General features: G+C 44.5%; 1 protein-coding gene across 5 annotated transcripts in view; it reads left to right on the top strand.

Moving 5' to 3' along the window:
• DCAF4 (DDB1 and CUL4 associated factor 4) overlaps nucleotides 1–20,755 on the top strand; it is a 34,895-nt gene that overhangs the window by 11,308 nt on the left and 2,832 nt on the right. For 3 of the 5 annotated variants that reach the window (XM_068543362.1, XM_068543332.1, XM_068543342.1), the window contains 11 exons: nucleotides 2,108–2,208; nucleotides 2,607–2,764; nucleotides 3,447–3,529; nucleotides 4,707–4,809; nucleotides 6,666–6,809; nucleotides 7,686–7,735; nucleotides 11,929–12,008; nucleotides 13,089–13,187; nucleotides 13,310–13,407; nucleotides 19,377–19,550; nucleotides 19,909–20,023. In XM_068543362.1, the coding sequence (XP_068399463.1) occupies nucleotides 2,714–2,764; nucleotides 3,447–3,529; nucleotides 4,707–4,809; nucleotides 6,666–6,809; nucleotides 7,686–7,735; nucleotides 11,929–12,008; nucleotides 13,089–13,187; nucleotides 13,310–13,407; nucleotides 19,377–19,550; nucleotides 19,909–20,023 (997 nt within the window). In that variant the 5' untranslated portion in view covers nucleotides 2,108–2,208; nucleotides 2,607–2,713. Of the gene's footprint in view, nucleotides 1–2,107; nucleotides 2,209–2,606; nucleotides 2,765–3,446; nucleotides 3,530–4,706; nucleotides 4,810–6,665; nucleotides 6,810–7,685; nucleotides 7,750–11,928; nucleotides 12,009–13,088; nucleotides 13,188–13,309; nucleotides 13,408–19,376; nucleotides 19,551–19,908; nucleotides 20,024–20,755 lie in introns of all 5 variants that reach the window. The other 2 variants (XM_068543350.1, XM_068543357.1) reach the window with 2 other exon arrangements.

The raw sequence follows: 20,755 nt of genomic DNA, 5'->3' as shown, positions 1-20,755 counted from the left end.
AGCACCTTCACACGCACATGACTCCCTGGGGGTCTCAGCAAAATGCAGGCTCTGAGGTCGGGCCGACTAGAGTCTGTGCTTCTCACATGCTCCCAAGGGGGTGTCTGCTGGGGGCCAGCCCGCCTGCCACACTTTGAGTAGTGAGGAGGTGGCCACACTTGTCTTTCTTTTCAGTGTGACCGTGACTTCTGGCTGGAGCCTTAGCCACAGGCTTAGAAGTAAACATTATCTGATACAACTGGGGAGCTCTTTCTCCATTTTTTAGTCTTTTTTCTTCTTTTTTTTCAGCCTATGAAAATAGCTTTCTGGAAACGTAATTTCATTAATTCAGCCTAAATCCTAGGTAAGGCTATATAATATATAATATGATATAGTATTTAATAAACACAAAAAGGTATAAAGAATAATACAGTGAATATTAGGTACCTACCACCCAGCTTGAAAAATAGAACAGTGTATACTTAGGTGAAATCCCCATAATAAATATTTTCCACACTCTACTTATTTTTCTGCATAAATGAAATACAGTCTAATCTCAAAACTTGATTCACCCCACCCCACCCCAGGAGAGGATACCTCTTCACAGTTCAGGGCTGCTGACGTTACTTCTGGCCATAGGAAGTCTTTGCACAGCCCTCTCCTCACCAAAGGAGACCCATATGCCAATTTCAAAACTCTTTCACACTCCAGATCTCCTTTTAAAATGGACAGATTTCTAGCTATAGGGTCAGAAAATGTCGAATGCCAGTATGCTTCTCTAGAACAGATTAACTCAAACAGAAAAAAAAAAAAAAGCATCAGAATGTTGTGGAAGAAACAAGGGCTTTGGAATTAGGAGGTCTGGGTTTGATGTTCTGCTTTTTCCTGTGTGAAATTGGTCAAGCTATTTAATCACCTGAGTCACTCTTCTTGTACCATACTTCTCTTGTGAGGCTCGTAATAATGTATGTAAAGCCCCATCAGGCTGCCTGTCTCTGTGTAGGCCCTGTGTATATGGTGGACCTCATTTGGTGCAGAATAATAGGGACTCTGAGCCAAAGTCCCCAACATGACCCATACTGTAGAAAGATCAGGACCCAATGTTTGTATGTTTTATGAGGAGAACCATGGATACTCTTTGGGCCCCAGGCCTTCCCTCAAGAGCGTGTCGTGCAGCAAACTGTGATCTGTGCAGGGAGAGAGTCTTGATTCAGCTTGGCAGAGTCACGTGGAAGCCGGCTGGACAGCCGCCTTCCGGGCTCCCTGTGGAAAGAATGGGGCAGCAGTCCTTGGGCTAGAGATGCAGACATTTGTTATAACACTTAATCCATCCTCCTCTTGCTGCTGATCACAGGTGAGCTTCCTCAGGAAGCTCTGGGCCGTAAAAAGGGAGAATAAATAATTTTCTCTGAAACTGTGCATAGTTAGTATTTATAGACAAAAGAGAGGGTTCTTTGGTTCCTTTAACCTAGTTTTGCAGTTTGTATTCCTTTTGGTGTTATAGGGGGCAGGGGAAGTTCTTGATTTTAAAGTGGATTTTACCAGAATTCTAAAATTAGGTCTTTTGTTCTTTCATTATATCCTTCAGCCTATAATTGCCACAGAAGCCTCTTGTAGCTTTGCAAAATGAGTATTTAAACCATGGCTCTATCCCGGTATTGCTGAGCAAATCACCTCTGTGCCCTGAACCCCAGTTTCTCCATCTGCAGGGTTGAGTAGCCAAGTAAAATTTAAACTTTTGTACTGCTGAATCCAATAAAAAATGAAATTCACCTGGCCTTGTAACTGCTGTTGAGCTGACAAATGAGCCCAGCTGGTAAAATTCTTATTGGCCAAGATTTCTGTTCTCATTTTCATCTGGAAAATTCCAAAAGACCTCACAAAATGCTCAAATGAGGAGATACAAAAGAGGAACTACTGTGACCTGCATCCTCTTAAGGATGAGAAACCAAAAACCATGCCCTAACTTTGGTGTATTTGCAGTAGGTAAACTGCTTCCAAGAAAAAGGGGTCAGTGCTCCTCAAGTAATCGAGGGTTGGGGTGAAGGCTATGGAACTGCAGGACCCCAGAGTCAAAGAATGACTGGGACTGATTGGCTGCAAGTTAACCTTGACTGTGTGTCAACAGGAATAATACAGTGGCACAGCAAAGCCCACAGGGTTCCAGCCACAGCGATGACGAGGCCCCGTCGACCTCCTCCAGCACAGCTGGCAGTTCTTCTGTGCCAGGTAAGGCAGCCTGCTGGACAGGGCTCCTCCGGCCCTGCCTGTGGGGAGAGATGAAACCTAGTTGTGCCTCGTCATCTAGTTATGTCTGTTCTGGCTGCCCTTCTCCTCAGTCCTGTGTGTCTTCACTTGTGTGTGGGTATACTCCATGTGTGTGATCAGCCCATTCCCGGCTTGGAGGAAATTCTGGGAGCAAATTGAAACAAGAACCGTGATCCTGAGGCAAACAGCCCCCAACAGGACTGAACTGGGCCCGGGATGGTGACTGGCAGTGCTAGCCCACCTCCTGCCCCACAGGAAAGGCCGGCAGCTGTGAGGGGTGGTAGACAGGCCCCTGGGCTCCTCACTGGGTGGCTCGGTTCACGGTGTTTTAAGTTGGATTTTATTTCTTTTGACTAAAGATCTACCAGGTTATTACTTTGACCCTGAAAAGAAACGCTACTTCCGCTTGCTCCCTGGACATAACAACTGCAACCCCCTCACGAAGGAGAGCATCCGGCAGAAGGAAATGGAGAGCAAAAGGCTGCAGCTGCTGGAGGAAGAGGACAAGCAGGGAAAGGTAGGCTCCACAGCCCCGGGAGCTGCCCTGTCCCCTCCACTCCCACCAGCATCCACCCACTGCCGCGAGGAGGTGCCAATTAAACGCCCCTGTAACCCTCAGTGTAGCGCACTTTAGGAGGGTGGCATCGAATTTTCCCTGACAGGAACCTGATGAAGAGAATAAGAACAGGCAAGAAATCTCCTCCCACCACCACCCCCCTTTTCTTATTTGCTGGGTTTCATCAGGAATTCTTACATTCTGTCCTTCCCCAGGAGTCTCTTGGGTAGCAGCCCAATACAGCCTCTGTAACTGTGTATTTTAAATAGAAAACCAGAGTGTGTGGTTTGGATACGAGGGTTTCTGGTACCCCTTCTGGAGATGAGATGCCAGGACATTTCCGTGATCATGGGGACGATGGAATGGAAAGTCTGGGCCCCACAGTAACCGTAGGTCGAATGGAAAGCGTGTTGCAGACCTGAGTGTCCAGCGCCATTCCTGCACTCACTAGCTCAGTGGCCTCATCCCCTCAGGTATAAACTGATGGGGGACTTGGAGAGGTGCTGAGCAGACTTCCCAACTCACACATACTTCGTTGTGATAGGCTTTTCCTCTTTCCAAGGAGAGGAGACTAGAATCCTAAAAACATAATTCATTATACAATAACATAAAACTTCAATGAATCTTTCTCTCTTTAATTTAGAAAATAGCCAGGTTGGGATTTAATGCATCTTCCTTACTACAAAAAAGCAAGCTGGGTTTTCTCAACGTCACCAGTTACTGCCGGTAAGATAATACCTCTTTGTTATGTTTTCTTCATGAATGTTCTTTTCCTATTTCTTATTTCCATGATCCAAGAATTGTCAGGATAGAGCATGTAGCTACTCTGTGAGGAGTGTTCACAGTTGAGGAGCTTCAGCTCAACAGCCTGCTTCTGCTGCTGAAATCAGCCCTGAGAGAATCATCCTTCCTTTAGAGCCAGGGAGAGAGGAGAGGGGATCTAGGCAGAGAAACTGGGCAGAAATTTCTCAAGATGGCTCCTCTTTGTTACTTGTAAATCATTTCTAGTTAAGTAGAAGGTCCTTTAACTTCCTCCCGTCAGCCTTCTGCCTCTTTTTCTCCTTCTAATGAGTTGTCACCAAAAAGGGAACATTAAATGGATGTGTACTAAACTTTAAATACTGGTGATGTCTGATACAGTTCTAACTAAAGCCCTGTGAGATAGGTTGACACTTTCCCCAGGTTCCAGGAGAAGAGACTGAGACTCAGAGTGGAATGATTTGCTCAAGGTAAAGCTAGCAAGCGGGGGGATCTGTCTGACTCCCCGGCCTGAGCTCCTAACCCCTGCATTCTGCTGCCTCCTGCTCTACCTGGGCCAGTGAAGAAACAACATGAGTGTGGGTGGCTTACCCAGGGAGGCCCCTTCAGGGAAGGCCAGCCCTGCAGGCAGTGTCAGCCAGGGCAGGTAGGGGTGTGCTTGTCCTCTGTTTCTCTCCTTCTGAGAGGGAAAAGAGTTAAAGGTCTAGTTAGAAAGATCTGTTCTTCACCCTGAAACATGCTCAGTCTTTGGTGGAGAGGAAAAGGGGTAATCGGATGGGCAGCTGAATGCCTGGCTCTTCATGAACTGTGTGCCCTTCAGCAGGTTGTTTCATTTCTCAGGCCCATTCTCTTCATCTCAAGAGAACGAGTTACGCTAGATGATCCAAAACAAGTCCTTCTAGTTTTGACTTTCTTTGGCACTGTGAATGAGCCACCCATTTCCTTGCTTTAGTTTTCCTAAGAGTTCTAAAATTGAGATTCTTTGGGGCCTTGCTCATCTCCATTGCTGAGATTTAATTTGGAGAGAGAGCTGACGAGAGAAGGTAGTCTTCAGGGTATGGGACAGAGCAGAACCCCTGCATCTTCATGGATATCTAGGTATGACGTCCATACCTCCCCTGCCCCCCCTCTTTCTCCTCTGCAGTTTAGCCCATGAGCTGCGAGTGAGCTGCATGCAGAGGAAAAAGGTCCAAATTCAGAGCTCGGATCCCTCCGCTTTGGCAAGTGACCGATTTAACCTGATACTGGTGAGTGGGAGGGAGCCATCTGTGGGTTCCAGAGATATAGTTGCCATCCCCTGGACAATTCGTGGCTTTGCATTTGTTTTCATCAAGCCTGGCTGTGTAGAAGCCACTAGCCATGAAAGCAGGTTTTATGGTTTTAACAAGCACTTACCAGCTACCCATTGGCAGATGCCAAGCTGGCAAGACAGGCTGTGCTGTGACCATTGTCACCCCCACTACAGCTCTGTCATTTGACATTAGAGCCGGGGTCCACACACGCTGACAGAGAACCATCACAAAGTAACTTTCCCGTGGGTATGTTGTGTACACAGTTGAAAAGTTACATGGCGGACCAGGGGCTTCTGATCCTTTCCATACTGGACAGGATTTGGTGGCCAAACCTGAAGCACCAGTGTCCTTCAGTAGCAACAGTGTATTAGTTTCTTGCTTTCTGTCCCTGACCTCAGTAACAGGGGCCTGCAGGCCATGTCTCTGGGCCTGCACATCCAGCACACCTCCATTGCATCATTTGCGGGGAGCAAAAAATGATCTCTCTGCTTCTGGTTAGACCCGGACTGGAAGCCAGGGGGCAGAGAAATGTTGGCAGAGGATCAGAGGGTCCACTGCAAACAGAAGTAGCCAGACCTCTCAGCTGGACTGGCAACTCCTGGAGGCCTTCCTGGAGGCTGAGGGACAGCCAAGGAGAGTGAGAGAAGGACACGAAATAGAGAGCCTCAGCCTGCTGGTCTACTGACAGGTCTACTGACAGGACTGGAGGCTGAGGCTACGGAATTTACCCTTGAGGTCCTGCCCCAGGACCTCTACGACAGAGCCCTTCACGTAAGGAGTGTCGGGGGCCAGGACTCATGTTTTCTCCTGTGTTTGGGGTACAGTTTGACCTGAATCAAATAGAATACTTTCTTGTGGTGGGTTCCCCTCAGGAGCCCCTTCCCTGGGGTTCTTCAGTAAAGCGGGTGGGGACAGTGGAGATCACTGTGCACCTGCTGCGTAGCATGGCCTGAGCACCTGGTCTCCATGCTTTGTGTGCTGGTGTTTGGAAGACCCTCCCCATGATCCAGAGTTACGATGACTGGATGGCTGGTGTGACCCAGAGGGGTGGGAAGGGCAGTTTGTCACCCAGGGATCAGAGTTTTCAGATCTGACTCTAGTCACTGGTAATGATTCTTCAGGAATATAACTGTTCTTGCCGAGTAAACTTGCAAAGTGAGTGTGTTTTCACCAGCACCCAAACCCATGTGTATTTGTGTATATTTATAAATATATTTTAAAAACACATAAACATATAAAGGTTTTGCTTTGAAATAATTATTAACCACATTTTTTAAATGAAAAAAGAAAATCTTAAAAATAACCCACATCCCAGGACCATCTTTGCTATTGTAATTTTTTTTTCCCCATGCGATGCCTTTCTTTTTACTTGGTGATAATCACAATGCCTATGTAATAGGAATACAATTTTGCTTTCTTCTTTTATCCGTTGGCAGTAATAATTAGCATTTTCCACATTGCTGTGTGGCTTTCATGGTGGCCACATGCTCTGTCACCGTGTGGCTCATCTAAACTCCTCTGGGTGGACGTTAGGACTCTCCCAAGCCCAGTTCTGGGAGGGGTCACTGTGCAGACTGGCCATGCCCCCTCACTGCCTTTTTTGCTCCTGAACTGTGAGACCAGATGCCTGTCAGCTTTGCCCAGTGATGGCTACACCAAGTAGGGGCAAGTCAGGTCATTCCGCACTTCCTCATGGGTGAGAACCGTCACCTGGTGAAAACACACAGAGCGTGGGGGCTGGGGAGACGGTCTTTTGGCAGACCGCGTGGCTCAGCCTGGGAGGCCACCCACAGTCCGCCTCCCTTCTCCAGGCAGATACCAACAGTGACCGGCTCTTCACCGTGAACGATGTCAAAGTCGGGGGCTCCAAGTACGGCATCATCAACCTGCACGGCCTGAAGACCCCCACGCTCAGGGTGCACATGCATGAAAACCTCTACTTCACCAACCGGAAGGTACGCTGCCCTTCCCTTTAGCCATGGCAGCCTGCTCTGCCATTGGATCCAGGGCACTGCGGTAATTGGCCAAATTCAGAGTAGAGGAGAGAGCTTTGTGAAGAAGGCAGGGTTCGGTTACCTCATTTTCTCAAGGAAAAAAATGGAGTTTTAGATCCTGAGAACTCATAGGGGAAGAAAAGGGCCTCATTAGTTTCTCGTCTTGGAAGAGAAATGAATTTACATGGGGGAGCACTTGAAGCAGTGCTGCTTTAATTAAACTGTTGCAGGGACTTCCCTCCAGGAGGGTTAAGTTGATCCAAAGGAGCCCATGCTAAAGCACAGAGTTCCTGGGAGGTGGGCCACAGAGGGCTGGGTGGAGGGAGGGTCCTCCCAATGTGTCAGAATATTGTGTCAATCTTCCAGTCAATTGTAGCCAGCACTGAAATTTATGTAAATGTAAGGAGCTTGCTGTCTAGGGGGCAACTTTTAACATTGCAGTGGGTGATGGCTGCATCTGTAAGAAGCTGTGACTTTCTGTTCTGTTGAGACATGAGCCACAAGATGGACACAGGTTGAAAATGGTTTCTGGGTGAAGTGAGGTCCATTGCAGAGAATTCATCCCTGGCCTATACCAGAGGGTATACCAGATGGCCCATGCTGATGATGAAGGACTGAGGCCTGAGGGTTACTTCTTCCATTTCCCCTCAAGGTTCTGCATGGTGGGGCAGGGAGCTTCCTTGTTCTCAGAATGCTTGTTCCAGCCCCTATTCAAGGAGTGAGACCTGAAGAAAGCAGTCAGTCACATGTCTGTTCTATAAGAAAGTATTTGTCTGTTTCTCTCCATAAGTTGGCATCAAACCAATCTTTCCATCTTGCTGTGTGTTTCCTCACCAGGTGAACGCTGTGAGCTGGGCCTCGCTGAATCACCTGGATTCCCACATTCTGTATCTTTTGGCAGGTGAAGGAAGAGGTTTGGTGGGCCGGCCATGCCCTGATGTAGACTGGGGCATCTGTGGGGTTTGTGAGATGGTGTTTTAGTGTCCAGAGGTCTAGGCCATTCTGCACGAATGTCTCACCTTGTAGGAAAAAGCTGTGCACCCGCTAGAAAACAAGGATTCCCATGGAGCACAGAGAAGTAGCTGAGGTCCTGGAATGATGTCAATGTTACCAGGTGCCAGACGCTGTTCTGGAACTTGAAAGTTGGTGCTTTAGCAGAGGAACAAAGCAGAAAGGAACAGTAAAGCCTTGAAAAGGAACCCCAAATCCTCCTGAGGCAGAGGAGGAGGAGCCTCCCAAGGCAGGGAGGCTGAGGGCACACACCAGAGAAGGGTGTTCCTTTGACATCGGACTGGGGCTGTGGGCTCTGGGCCTAGGTTCCCTGCCCAGAGATGGCCTTCTTTAGAGCACTCTTCATTCTAGTCTCTTCCTTCCCTTCCCAGAGAGCCATCTGGGCTTTGTAGGAGCACACAGTACAGTGTCAGGGTAGCTGGGATCCCTGGGGTCTCTTGATGATGCAGAGGACAGCTGTCCATCGTGTCCTTCATGGAGTGATATTGTTTGACCCAAAGCCAAAGCCACATGTTAATGAGTCTTGTTGTGGTTCATTTCCATAATAAATGAGTTCGCTCACATAAATGAAACTATGTGACCACTTGTCATACCTAACGCCAGCTTCAGAGTTGTCATAAGGTTAACTAGTTAACGTCTGTGAATACACTTAGTACAGTGCTTGGCCATGTCATGGGTCCTCAACAAATGATGCCTGAATTGGAATCTGTTGGTTTGGGGGTTTTTTTGTTTTGGGGAGGGGTTTTGTTAGTTTGTTATTTTATTTATTTATTTGGCTGCACTGGGTCTTAGTTGCAGCACGTGGGATCTTTTTTTTTTTAAGTTGCGGCATGTGGGCTCTTAGTTGCCGCATGCGGGATCTAGTTCCCTGACCTGGGATCGAACCCAGGTCCCCTGCATTGAGAGCACAGAGTCTTAACCACTGGACCACCAGGGAAGTCCCTCAAAGGGTTTTAAAGCCTAAAACACGTTAGAGATCTGATTATAACTTTTATGTAAGACAAATACAAAACTGTGTGTGTTCTGTAAATTGAAAGTTTTATGTGGCTTTCATTTGGTGGGGTTTGTGGGGTGACAGGACCGCCTGTTACTGTCTTGATCTTACCAGAGTGCAGAAGAGATCAAGCCTTAAAAGAGAGAAAACAAGAACCTCGCTCTCATTTCTGATCTTCAGACAGTATGGCGTTTATCCATGGTTTGTGAGGATAAAAATCCATATATAGGCATACCTCAGAGATAGACAGATACAGATGTAGATATAAAAGTTACGTTTACACTATACTGTAGTCTGTTAAGTGTGCAGTAGCATTATGTTTGAAAAACAATGTACATACCTTAACTTAAAAATATTTTGTTGCTAAAAAATGCTAATCATCTGAGCTGTCAACAAGTCATAATCTTTTTGCAATAGTAACATCAAAGATCACTGATCACAGATCACCATTAACAAAATAGTAATGAAAAAGTTTGAAATATTGTGAGAATTACCAAAATGTGACACAAAGACACAAAATGAGCAAATGCCACTGGGAAAATAGCACCAGTGGACTTGTTCAACACCAGGTTGCCACAAATCTTCAATTTGAAGAAGAAAAAAAAAAAAAACACTGCGAAGGGCAGCAAAGGAAAGCACAGTAAAAGAAACGAGTGTGGTCTATTGTGGTTTGATCAGCGGCTTGCCCTCTGGTGGTCATTTCAGGTAATCTTCAGGCTTTTGTGCACCTGATGCTTCTGCTGAAGGTCTTAAACTTTCTCCCTTTACAAAAATGACACATGGTTCAGACCTGCACTCTGCACTTTTCCCCAAAGAGTGGTGGGAGGTTAGACTGAACTTTTTCTACACTTAACAGGTTCTTCATTGACCTGTGGCCTTTTAAAGGATTAGCTCTATGATACTGGCTCTGTAAGTGCCATACAAAGATTGAGTGTAACCTGGGTTTCAGCCATAGTAACATGGGTAAGTGCACATGGGTAAGGACTTTCTCCCCACATCCTTGCCCTACAAACGTAGAAGGAAAAGAGATTTATCTCAGAAGGAATTGAGCTGCCCAGATACAGTGTTCTCATTTATAGTTTCAGCAGCCCCTATACTAGAGATATTTAACATGGGGCTTACCACCCAAAGCAACACGATACCCACACATCACACATTCAGATGGTCAAGATCGTTGCCTGATTGCTTGGCAAAGATGTACCTTTTTCAGTGAGGTGTGTGTGTTCATTCCACCAGCATCTATTGGGCATCTAGAATCCCTGTGCAAGGTGCTGGAGCTGGGCACCTCAGCAGGTGGTCAGTCTTTGCAGTGATGTCAATGGGGAATTGTAGGGTGCAGGGATTGGGGTGGCCTTCCTGGAGGTGGTTCCCACATGGGAAGGAGGGCATGGAGCTCCCATTAGAAGAGTGAGAAGAGAGCTTGGCACATTTGGCAGCAGTAAGTGGTTTGGTATCGGTGACGTCTCTGGCTAGGTAGCACCTTGCAAAACCAAATCCTTGGGGCTGTGGGATGCCCCTGGAGGACTGTAGTCATGGATTCATTTCTCATATAGCAGTGAGGGTGGTAGGCTGGTGAGGGTGAGACCTCAGATGGGAGGCTGTTGCAAGACTAAAGACCATGGTGGAAAGGATGTGAACTGATGAGCAGGAGTGGAGGAGAGACACGAGTTTAAGAGGCTTAGGACCTAGGCCAGGGAATCTTGGTGATAGGAGAAGGTCCAAGGATGGAACGCCAGGAGAGTGGTTGTGGAGGCCAAGAAGGAGTGTCTAGGTAGAAATTGTGCTGCATGGTCCCGGGGTAGGACTGGAAATCCTTCATCAGATTTAGTATTAGGAGCTCACTGGAGATCTTGGGGAGAACATTTCACTGGAAAGGTGAGGGTCTGACCTGGATTTCAGTGGGTTGAAGAGTAAAAGAAAGGCGAGGAAGTGGGGATAAACATAGGCTCCTCTTGAAGCTCTGAAGGGAAAGGGAAAGGAACCAAATCAATCAGAAGACAGTCCGATAGAAAAGCAGGCAAAGGATATAAAGAGGCAGTTCACAGTAAGGGAAACCCAAATAACTATAATCAGATGTAGTTCAGAGAAATGCAAATTAAAAGGAGATATTTTATGCCCATTCAGATAAACACGATTTTTAAGGTCTGATAGTGCCAAGTTTTGGCCTAGGTGGAGAATGGGGGGAAATGCTGGTATAAGTAAACGATACAGCCACTTCAAGTTGGAGATGCGTGTACTTTACAACCCCCCAGTTCCACTCTAGGTATAGCAGTGTTTTCAAATTGTGAGTCATGACCTATCCTATAAACTGTGGCCCAGGAAATCAACTTATTGAGCACCTTTTTTATTTTTTTTTTAATGAAATAGGTTAGAAAATATCAGTTTCATATTTAGTAAGGGTAAATATTTTATAATACTTTTGTCTCAAATGTTTGTGTGTATATAGCACACTGTGGTGAAAAATGAAATTCTTAACCACAGATGTAAGAAACTGTCTTAGAGAAGCCTCCCATACATGGGAGTGGGAGACAGGAGGACAGGAAGAGAGGCTCATTTCAGCAGCAGAGGGGGAAAAAAAAGCGAAAACCATCTCAGTGCCCATCAGCAGGAGACTGGATAAATAAATTGTGGTCTGTTCATACAAAGGAATGCTCTGCGGTGAAAACAGATGAACTGGAGTTACAAACATGAATACAGTTGCATCTAGGAGACAATGCAGATTGAGCTGTTGTAGAAGATTCTGTGTGATGCCATTTACATGCGTTTTAAAATCAAACACAGAAATGTGTTCTTTATATTGTTCATGGACAAATGTTGTGTAGTGGAAATACTAAGGCCTAGAACTCAGACCAGTTTTAGAATAGCGATTCTCTCTGGGTGGAGGAAAGTTAAAAGGGGGCCTTTAACTGTATCTGTGACATTTTCTTCCTTTTAAAAAATCTGAAACTAAATATGGAAAATGTAAACATGTTAAATGTGGATGATGGGTATTATTGTACCTTTTTTGAAGGGTACTGATGCCCATTCTCCTCCCAGAGGAGACTTGTACTTGGCTGTCCTTAACGGCTTTTCCAGGCTGTGCCTCATGGGAATTGCAGAGACTCCAGGCTGTGCCACCCTGCTCCCAGCGTCATTGTTTGTCAGTAGTCATCCAGGTACAAGGGGTCCTTTTCCTTTGGATAAGGAGGTGCTAAGGGACATCTTTGTCCTCTGCCTCCCAGGAGCTGCAGCCAACAGCAGCATAAGCCCCGTGGTGATGGCTTGGACAGGAGGGGTGGGAACCACGGGCTGGTGAGCCCAAGTTGGATCTCGCAGGGTGGGGACAGTCTGCAGAGCACCTGGGAGGATTTCTTAAACCTGACCTAGGATTTGTACTAGAAGCATGTGCATCTTCACTTATCCCCTCCTTTTGGGTCATTTCAGCAGCCGGAACAGTTAAAAGTGTGTGTAACCAGTACAAGAGATGAAAATATTTATTGGGGCTGCCTATACAGATAGCCCAGAGAGCATCTGTTAAGCTCCCACTGTATGGCAGGTTCTGTCAGGGATACTTACATTCTGTCTGGCTGAAGGCAGTCCAACTGCCTGGCAGCATTCTGGATATTAAGTTTTCAGTCTTTCAGAGAATTAGGGTCAATTAGACAAGGATCAGGCCTCTAAGAGTGCAGGCTTCAGCCGGACCTGGCATGAATCCCAGCTGTGCCCCTTACCAGTTTGAACAGATCGCTTAAGCTCTCTAAAGTAAATACCTGCCCCCTCAGGTTACGTGCAGGATTAAATGATTTAACGCGCACTTACCCTGGTGCCTGGCATTTCATCATACAGCAAGCTTATGAGGTGGGAGTATATATTATCACCATTTTACAGATGAGGAGACTGAGGCAAAAAGAGGTTCGGAATTTCCCTTACAAAACCAAGAGATGGTGTTAGAAGTCAGGATAGTGGTTCCCTTTAGGGAGGAGTGAGGAGGGTAGTAATTGGGAGGGGACAGGAAGGGTACCAGGGTACTAGAATGTTCTATTAACCTGGGTAGTGGTTACATAGCTATACTTTACATAGTATACATTAAAGTGTATACTATGATTTGTACCCTTAATGTATGTTTTATCAATTTAAAGAAATTATTTTTGAAAAAAGTTTGAGATCACACAGCTGGAATTGAAACCCTCCTATCTGACACCATACTGCCTCCCTGATGGCTGTTAGTCTTTCTAACACTACTACTGTCCCCTCAGCAGGAGACCGGCCTGGCATGCTCTGCAGTTTCCGGATCCCTGGGGCCTGGTCCTGTGCGTGGTCCCTGAACATCCAGGCAAATAACTGCTTTAGTACAGGTGAGCTACGGCTGCCTCCCCAGGTGCCCAGGGTAAAGGATTTCACAGACCCTAAACACCTGTCCACAGTCCCACTCCCCAGACCTCGAGTGACACTGTCTGCCCATCTCCGTCTCTGTCAGGCTTGTCTCGGCGAGTCCTGGTGACCAGCGTGGTGACGGGACACCGGCAGTCATTTGGGACCAGCAGTGACGTCTTGGCCCAGCAGTTTGCTATTACGGTTGGTTGGATTGGGAAGGGCTTGATACAAAGTTTCCCAAGAGTGGACGTTTTGCTGGATTGGAATGGGATTCCCCTGTGTGGAATCTAGTCCTCCTCCCTCTTTTACAGGGAGAAAGAGGGCACCAGAAGTGATTAACAGGTTACTTGGTGAATAAGTCAGCGCTGAATGAAATTTGGCTGATCCGGAAAGGCGTGGCTCAGCTGCCTTTAAACAACTTATGAATTGTTAGCAATTCTTGAGTACTTGGATTAGCCAGCTGGACCATAAAATTTTTTTTTTTTTAATCAGTCATCAATTTTATACACATGACTGTATACATGTCAATCCCAATCACCCAATTCAGCACACCACCGTCCCCACCCCACCGCAGTCTTCCCCCCTTGGTGTCCATACGTTTGTTCTCTACATCTGTGTCTCAACTTCTGCCCTGCAACCCGGTTCATCTGTACCATTTTTCTAGGTTCCACATACATGCGTAAATACACCATATTTGTTTTTCTCTTTCTGACCTACTTCACTCTGTATGACAGTCTCTAGATCCATCCACGTCTCAACAAATGACTCAATTTCGTTCCTTTTTATGTATGAGTAATATTCCATTGTATATATGTACCACAACTTCTTTATCCATTCATCTGTTGATGGGCATTTAGGTTGCTTCCATGACCTGGCTATTGTAAATAGTGCTGCAATGAACATTGGGGTGCATGTGTCTTTTTGAATTACGGTTTTCTCTGGGTATATGCCCAGTAGTGAGATTGCTGGGTCATATGGTAATTCTATTTTTAGTTTTTTAAGGAACTTCCATATTGTTCTCCATAGTGGCTGTATCAATTTACATTCCCACCAACAGTGCAAGAGGGTTCCCTTTTCTCCACACCCTCTCCAGCATTTGTTGTTTGTAGATTTTCTGATGATGCCCATTCTAACTGGTGTGAGGTGATACCTCATTGTAGTTTTGATTTGCATTTCTCTAATGATTAGTGATGTTGAGCATCTTTTCATGTGCTTCGTGGCCGTCTGTAAGTCTTCTTTGGAGAAATGTCTATTTAGGTCTTCTGCCCATTTTTGGATTGGGGTGTTTGTTTCTTTAATATTGAGCTGAATGAGCTGTTTATATATTTTGGAGATTAATCCTTTGTCCGTTGATTTGTTTGCAAATATTTTCTCCCATTCTGAGGGTTGTCTTTTCGTCTTGTTTATGGTTTCCTTTGCTGTGCAAAAGCTTTGAAGTTTCATTAGGTCCCATTTGTTTATTTTTGTTTTTATTTCCATTACTCTAGGAGGTGGATCAAAAAAGATCTTGCTGTGATTTATGTCAAAGAGTGTTCTTCCTATGTTTTCCTCTAGGAGTTTTATAGTGTCCAGTCTTACATTTAGATCTCTAATCCATTTTGAGTTTATTTTTGTGTATGGTGTTGGGGAGTATTCTAATTTCATTCTTTTACATGCAGCTGTCCAGTTTTCCCAGCACCACTTATTGAAGAGACTGTCTTTTCTCCATTGTATATCTTTGCCTCCTTTGTCATAGATTAGTTGACCATAGGTGCGTGGGTTTATCTCTGGGCTTTCTATCTTGTTCCATTGATCTATGTTTCTGTGTTTGTGCCAGTACCATATTCTCTTGATTACTGTAGCTTTGTAGTATAGTCTGAAGTCAGGGAGTCTGATTCCTCCAGCTCCGTTTTTTTCCCTCAAGCCTGCTTTGGCTATTCGGGGTCTTTTGTGTCTCCATACAAATTTTAAGATGATTTGTTCTAGTTCCGTAAAAAATGCCATTGGTAATTTGATAGGGATTGCATTGAATCTGTAGATTGATTTGGGTAGTATAGTCATTTTCACAATGTTGATTCTTCCAATCCAAGAACATGGTATATCGCTCCATCTGTTGTTATCATCTTTAATTTCTTTCATCAGTGTCTTACAGTTTTCTGCATACAGGTCTTTTGTCTCCCTAGGTAGGTATTCCTAGGTATTTTATTCTTCTTGTTGCAATGGTAAATGGGAGTGTTTCCATAATTTCTCTTTCAGATTTTTCATCATTAGTGTATAGGAATGCAAGAGATTTCTGTGCATTAATTTTGTATCCTGCAACTTTACCAAATTCATTAATTAGCTCTAGCAGTTTTCTGGTGGCAGTTTTAGGATTCTCTATGTATCTCATGTCATCTGCAGACAGTGACAGTTTTACTTCTTCTTTTCCAATTTGTATTCCTTTTATTTCTTTTTCTTCTCTGATTGCCGTGGCTAGGACTTCCAGAACTATGTTGAATAATAGTGGTGAGAGTGGACATCCTTGTCTCGTTCCTGATCTTAGAGGAAATGCTTTCAGTTTTTCACCGTTGAGAATGATGTTTGCTGTGGATTTGTCATATGTGGCCTTTATTATGTTGAGGTAGGTTCCCTCTATGCCCACTTTCTAGAGAGTTTTTATCATAAATGGGTGTTGAATTTTATCAAAAGCTTTTTCTGCATTTATTGAGATGATCATATGGTTTTTATTCTTCAATTTGTTAATATGGTGTATCACATTGATTGATTTGCATATATTGAAGAATCCTTGCATCCCTGGGATAAATCCCACTTGATCGTGGTGTATGATCCTTTTAACGTGTTGTTGGATTCTGTTTGCTAGTATTTTGTTGAGGATTTTTGCATCTATATTCATCAGTGATATTGGTCTGTAATTTTCTTTTTTTGTAGTGTCTTTGTCTGGTTTTGGTATCAGGGTGATGCTGGCCTCATAGAATGAGTTTGGGAGTGTTCCTTCCTCTGCAATTTTTTGGAAGAGTTTGAGAAGGATGGGTGTTAGCCCTTCTCTAAATGTTTGATAGAATTCACCTGTGAAGCCATCTGGTCCTGGACTTTTGTTTGTTGGAAGATTTTTAATCACAGTTTCAATTTCATTACTTGTGATTGGTCTGTTCATATTTTCTATTTCTTCCTGGTTCAGTCTTGGAAGGTTATACCTTTCTAAGAATTTGTCCATTTCTTCCAGGTTGTCCATTTTATTGGCATAGAGTTGCTTGTAGTAGTCTCTTAGGATGCTTTGTATTTCTGCGGTGTCTGTTGTAACTTCTCCTTTTTCATTTCTGATTTTATTGATTTGAGTCCTCTCCCTCTTTCTTGATGAGTCTGGCTAATGGCTTATCAATTTTGTTTATCTTCTCAAAGAACCAGCTTTTAGTTTTATTGATCTTTGCTATTGTTTTCTTTGTTTCTATTTCATTTATTTCTGCTCTGATCTTTATGATTTCTTTCCTTCTGCTAACTTTGGGTTTTGTTTGTTCTTCTTTCTCTAGTTTCTTTAGGTGTAAGGTTAGATTGTTTACTTGAGATTTTTCTTGTTTCTTGAGGTAGGCTTGTATAGCTATAAACTTCCCTCTTAGAACTGCTTTTGCTGCATCCCATAGGTTTTGGGTCGTCGTGTTTTCATTGTCATTTGTCTCTAGGTATTTTTTGATTTCCTCTTTGATTTCTTCAGTGATCTCTTGGTTATTTAGTAACGTATTGTTTAGCCTCCATGTGTTTGTCTTTTTTACGTTTTTTTCCCTGTAATTCATTTCTAATCTCATAGCGTTGTGGTCAGAAAAGATGCTTGATATGATTTCAATTTTCTTAAATTTACTGAGGCTTGATTTGTGACCCAAGATGTGATCTATCCTGGAGAATGTTCCACACTTGAGAAGAACGTGTAATCTGCTGTTTTTGGATGGAATGTCCTATAAATATCAATTAAATCTATCTGGTCTATTGTGTCATTTCAAGCTTCTGTTTCCTTATTTATTTTCATTTTGGATGATCTGTCCATTGGTGTAAGTGAGGTGTTAAAGTCCCCCACTATTATTGTGTTACTGTCGATTTCCTCTTTTATAGCTGTTAGCAGTTGCCTTATGTATTGAGGTGCTCCTATGTTGGGTGCATATATATTTATAATTGTTATATCTTCTTTTTGGATTGATCCCTTGATCATTATGTAGTGTCCTTCCTTGTCTCTTGTAACATTCTTTATTTTAAAGTCTATTTTATCTGATATGAGTATAGCTACTCCAGCTTTCTTTTGATTTCCACTTGCATGGAATCTTTTTCCATCCCCTCACTTTCAGTCCGTATGTGTCCCTAGGTCTAAAGTGGGTCTCTTGTAGACAGCATATATATGGGTCTTGTTTTTGTTATACATTCAGCAAGCCTGTGTCTTTTGGTTGGAGCATTAAATCCATTCACGTTTAAGGTAATTATCGATATGTATGTTCCTATGACCATTTTCTTAATTGTTTTGGGTTTGTTTTTGTAGGTCCTTTTCTTCTCTTGTGTTTCCCACTTAGAGAAGTTCCTTTAGCATTTGTTGTAGAGCTGGTTTGGTGGTGCTGAATTCTCTTAGCTTTTGCTTGTCTGTAAAGCTTTTGATTTCTCCATCAAATCTAAATGAGATCCTTGCCGGGTAGAGTAATCTTGGTTGTAGGTTCTTCCCTTTCATCACTTTAAGTATATCATGCCACTCCCTTCTGGCTTGTAGAGTTTCTGCTGAGAAATCAGTTGTTAACCTTATGGGAGTTCCCTTGTATGTTATTTGTCATTTTTCCCTTGCTGCTTTCAATAATTTTTCTTTGTCTTTAATTTTTGCCACTATGATTACTATGTGTCTTGGTGTGTTTCTCCTTGGGTTTATCCTGTATGGGACTCTCTGCGCTTCCTGGACTTGGGTGGCTATTTCCCTTCCCATGTTAGGGAAGTTTTCGACTATAATCTCTTCAAATATTTTCTCTGGTCCTTTCTCTCTCTCTTCTCCTTCTGGGACCCCTATAATGCGAATGTTGTTGCATTTCATGTTGTCCCAGAGGTCTCTTAGGCTGTCTTCATTCCTTTTCATTCTTTTTTCTTTATTCTGTTCTGCAGCAGTGAATTCCACCATTCTGTCTTCCAGGTCACTTATCCGTTCTTCTGCCTCAGTTATTCTGCTATTGATTCCTTCTAGTGTAGTTTTCATTTCAGTTATTCTATTGGTCATCTCTGTTTGTTCTTTAATTCTTCTAGGTCTTCGTTAAACATTTCTTGCATCTTCTCGATCTTTGCCTCCATTCTTATTCCGAGGTCCTGGATCATCTTCACTATCATTATTCTGAATTCTTTTTCTGGAAGGTTGCCTATCTCCACTTCATTTAGTTGTTTTTCTGGGGTTTTTTCTTGTTCCTTCATCTGGTATACAGCCCTCTGCCTTTTCATCTTGTCTATCTTTCTGTAACTGTGGTTTTTGTTCCACAGGCTGCAGGATTGTAGTTTTTCTTGCTTCTGCTGTCTGCCCTCTGGTGGTTGAGGCTATCTAAGAGGCTTGATGGGAGGCTCTGGTGGTGGGTACAGCTGACTCAAAATTTTTTAATGTATAAATTAAATATGTCCCAATTCATAACACTTTTATCTGCAGCTGTCAAGTTACACATTTTATAAATTTAAAAATCAAAATTCTAGTCATTACTACGTTTCAAAGACTTGACCTGTAGAAAATGCCACCTTTCTTTAAAAGTGTGGAAGATATGCCAACCTGCTTTGGGCATAAGCACAGAATTCATTATTCAGGTTTCTTCAGCCATCTTCTCACTCAGTTTGGGACCCCATGTCTTACCTGGATTTCTGATCTCTCTTACTCCACTCTCATCACCCAGCTTCTCACTAATGACCTGGGAGGAGTGAGGGCGCACCCTCACTTCACAGGGAGGGATTCAGGGTGAGGCCTTAGGGGCCAGTTGCAGCCAGCGGGGAGGACACTGGAGGGACACATGGTGTCCAGTTCTTGACCCTTTGATAAGGAACCCTTCCATCTCCACTGAGGCTCAAACCCTAACCAGCCTGCTTCACGCATACCTCTGACCTAGGGGCTGGGATAGGGGAGGGGAGGCAGGGGTGTATTCTGGAGGGCACACCCCTCCCAGCCTTGGGAGGGAGGTACTGAGCAGGCCCTCTTTCCGCAGGCTCCTTTGCTGTTTAATGGCTGTCGTTCCGGCGAAATCTTTGCCATTGATCTGCGTTGTCGAAATCAGGGCAAGGGCTGGAAAGCCACCCGCCTGTTCCACGACTCAGCAGTTACCTCTGTGCAAATCCTGCAAGAAGAGCAATGCCTGATGGCATCCGACATGGCTGGAACGGTACGGGTACCACTGACTTTCTCCAGCCGCTGGAGCTGGCTCTGGGTGGGGGGAGGGGCTCTGCAGGAGAGACCCTGACGTCAGACAGCGGCAGGGGAAAGGCATCTGGAGACCAGGTGAGTTGTGAGTTGTGCGGGGCAGCTGCTTTGCTGCCCGCTGGGAGCCCAATCTGGTCTAAACAGACGTGAAACTGGTCATGGTGCTTTTGATGGACTCTGTGGCTCGGGGGTTTGAGACATATTTTTCTAACTTGAAGAGGTCTTTGGAGACCACCTCGCCCTCTCTGGCTTTCGTGCCTGGGGTTCACCAGTGTACCTCTTGGACCCTCCCTAACCGCCCCTTGTGCTTCTCCCCACAGATCAAGCTGTGGGACCTGAGGACCACTAAGTGTATTAGGCAGTACGAAGGGCACGTGAACGAGTATGCCCACCTGCCCCTGCACGTGCATGAGGAAGAAGGAATCGTGGTGGCAGGTACCTGGGGAGGAGGAGATCCATACCATCGAACACTGTCCCTTAGGACCACCAGCAGCTTAAGCAGATAAGGGAGAAATTTCTCTAAAACAAAACCGAATAAAGGGGATTTTGGACAGTTGGGGTCAGGGAGTTAAGATGGGATGTAGAGTTGGACATTAGTAAGCAACAGTTTAAACACTCACCAGGTGGATAGCCCTGTGTCCCCACGTGACTGGGCAAATGTCACTTCAGTTACAGGTGAGTGAGGAGCAATAAAACATAGTGGCTTAGGAGACCTGGGTGTGGAGTTTAAGCCTATTCACCAGGTCAGCATTCAGTGTGACCCTCAATCCCATCGTGCAGCTGTCCTGTGGAAAAGCTTGGGCTCCCTGTTCTTTGTGCTCCCGTTTCCACCAGAGGATGCTAGGAAAAGAGATGGAGGTCATTGTAAAGGAACCTGGTTCCTTTAACACCACTGCTGTGAACCCATGATTTGTAGAATAGAAGCAGAGCTTTCTAGCACCAAACCCCCTTGAAAGGAGTTAACAAGTTGATCGCAGATTATATGATTATTTGGCAGTTTGACAAACGAAATAGTAGGCCCTTGGCATTAAGGAATATGTTTCCAGTCTTCACAGATGTCAAATTTTCTAATATTCCTACAGAAAGTATTTATTTGCTATGAAACTTTCTGTGGCTAAGAAGCATCACTTTGCTAGAACTTTCTTGGACTTATTTACTACTGTCACT

The sequence above is a fragment of the Eschrichtius robustus genome, chromosome 1, assembly GCF_028021215.1.
Source record: "Eschrichtius robustus isolate mEscRob2 chromosome 1, mEscRob2.pri, whole genome shotgun sequence".
Lineage (NCBI taxonomy): Eukaryota > Metazoa > Chordata > Mammalia > Artiodactyla > Eschrichtiidae > Eschrichtius > Eschrichtius robustus.
The sequence above is the reverse complement of the archived record's forward strand: the minus strand, read 5'-3'. Positions and strand labels throughout refer to the sequence as shown.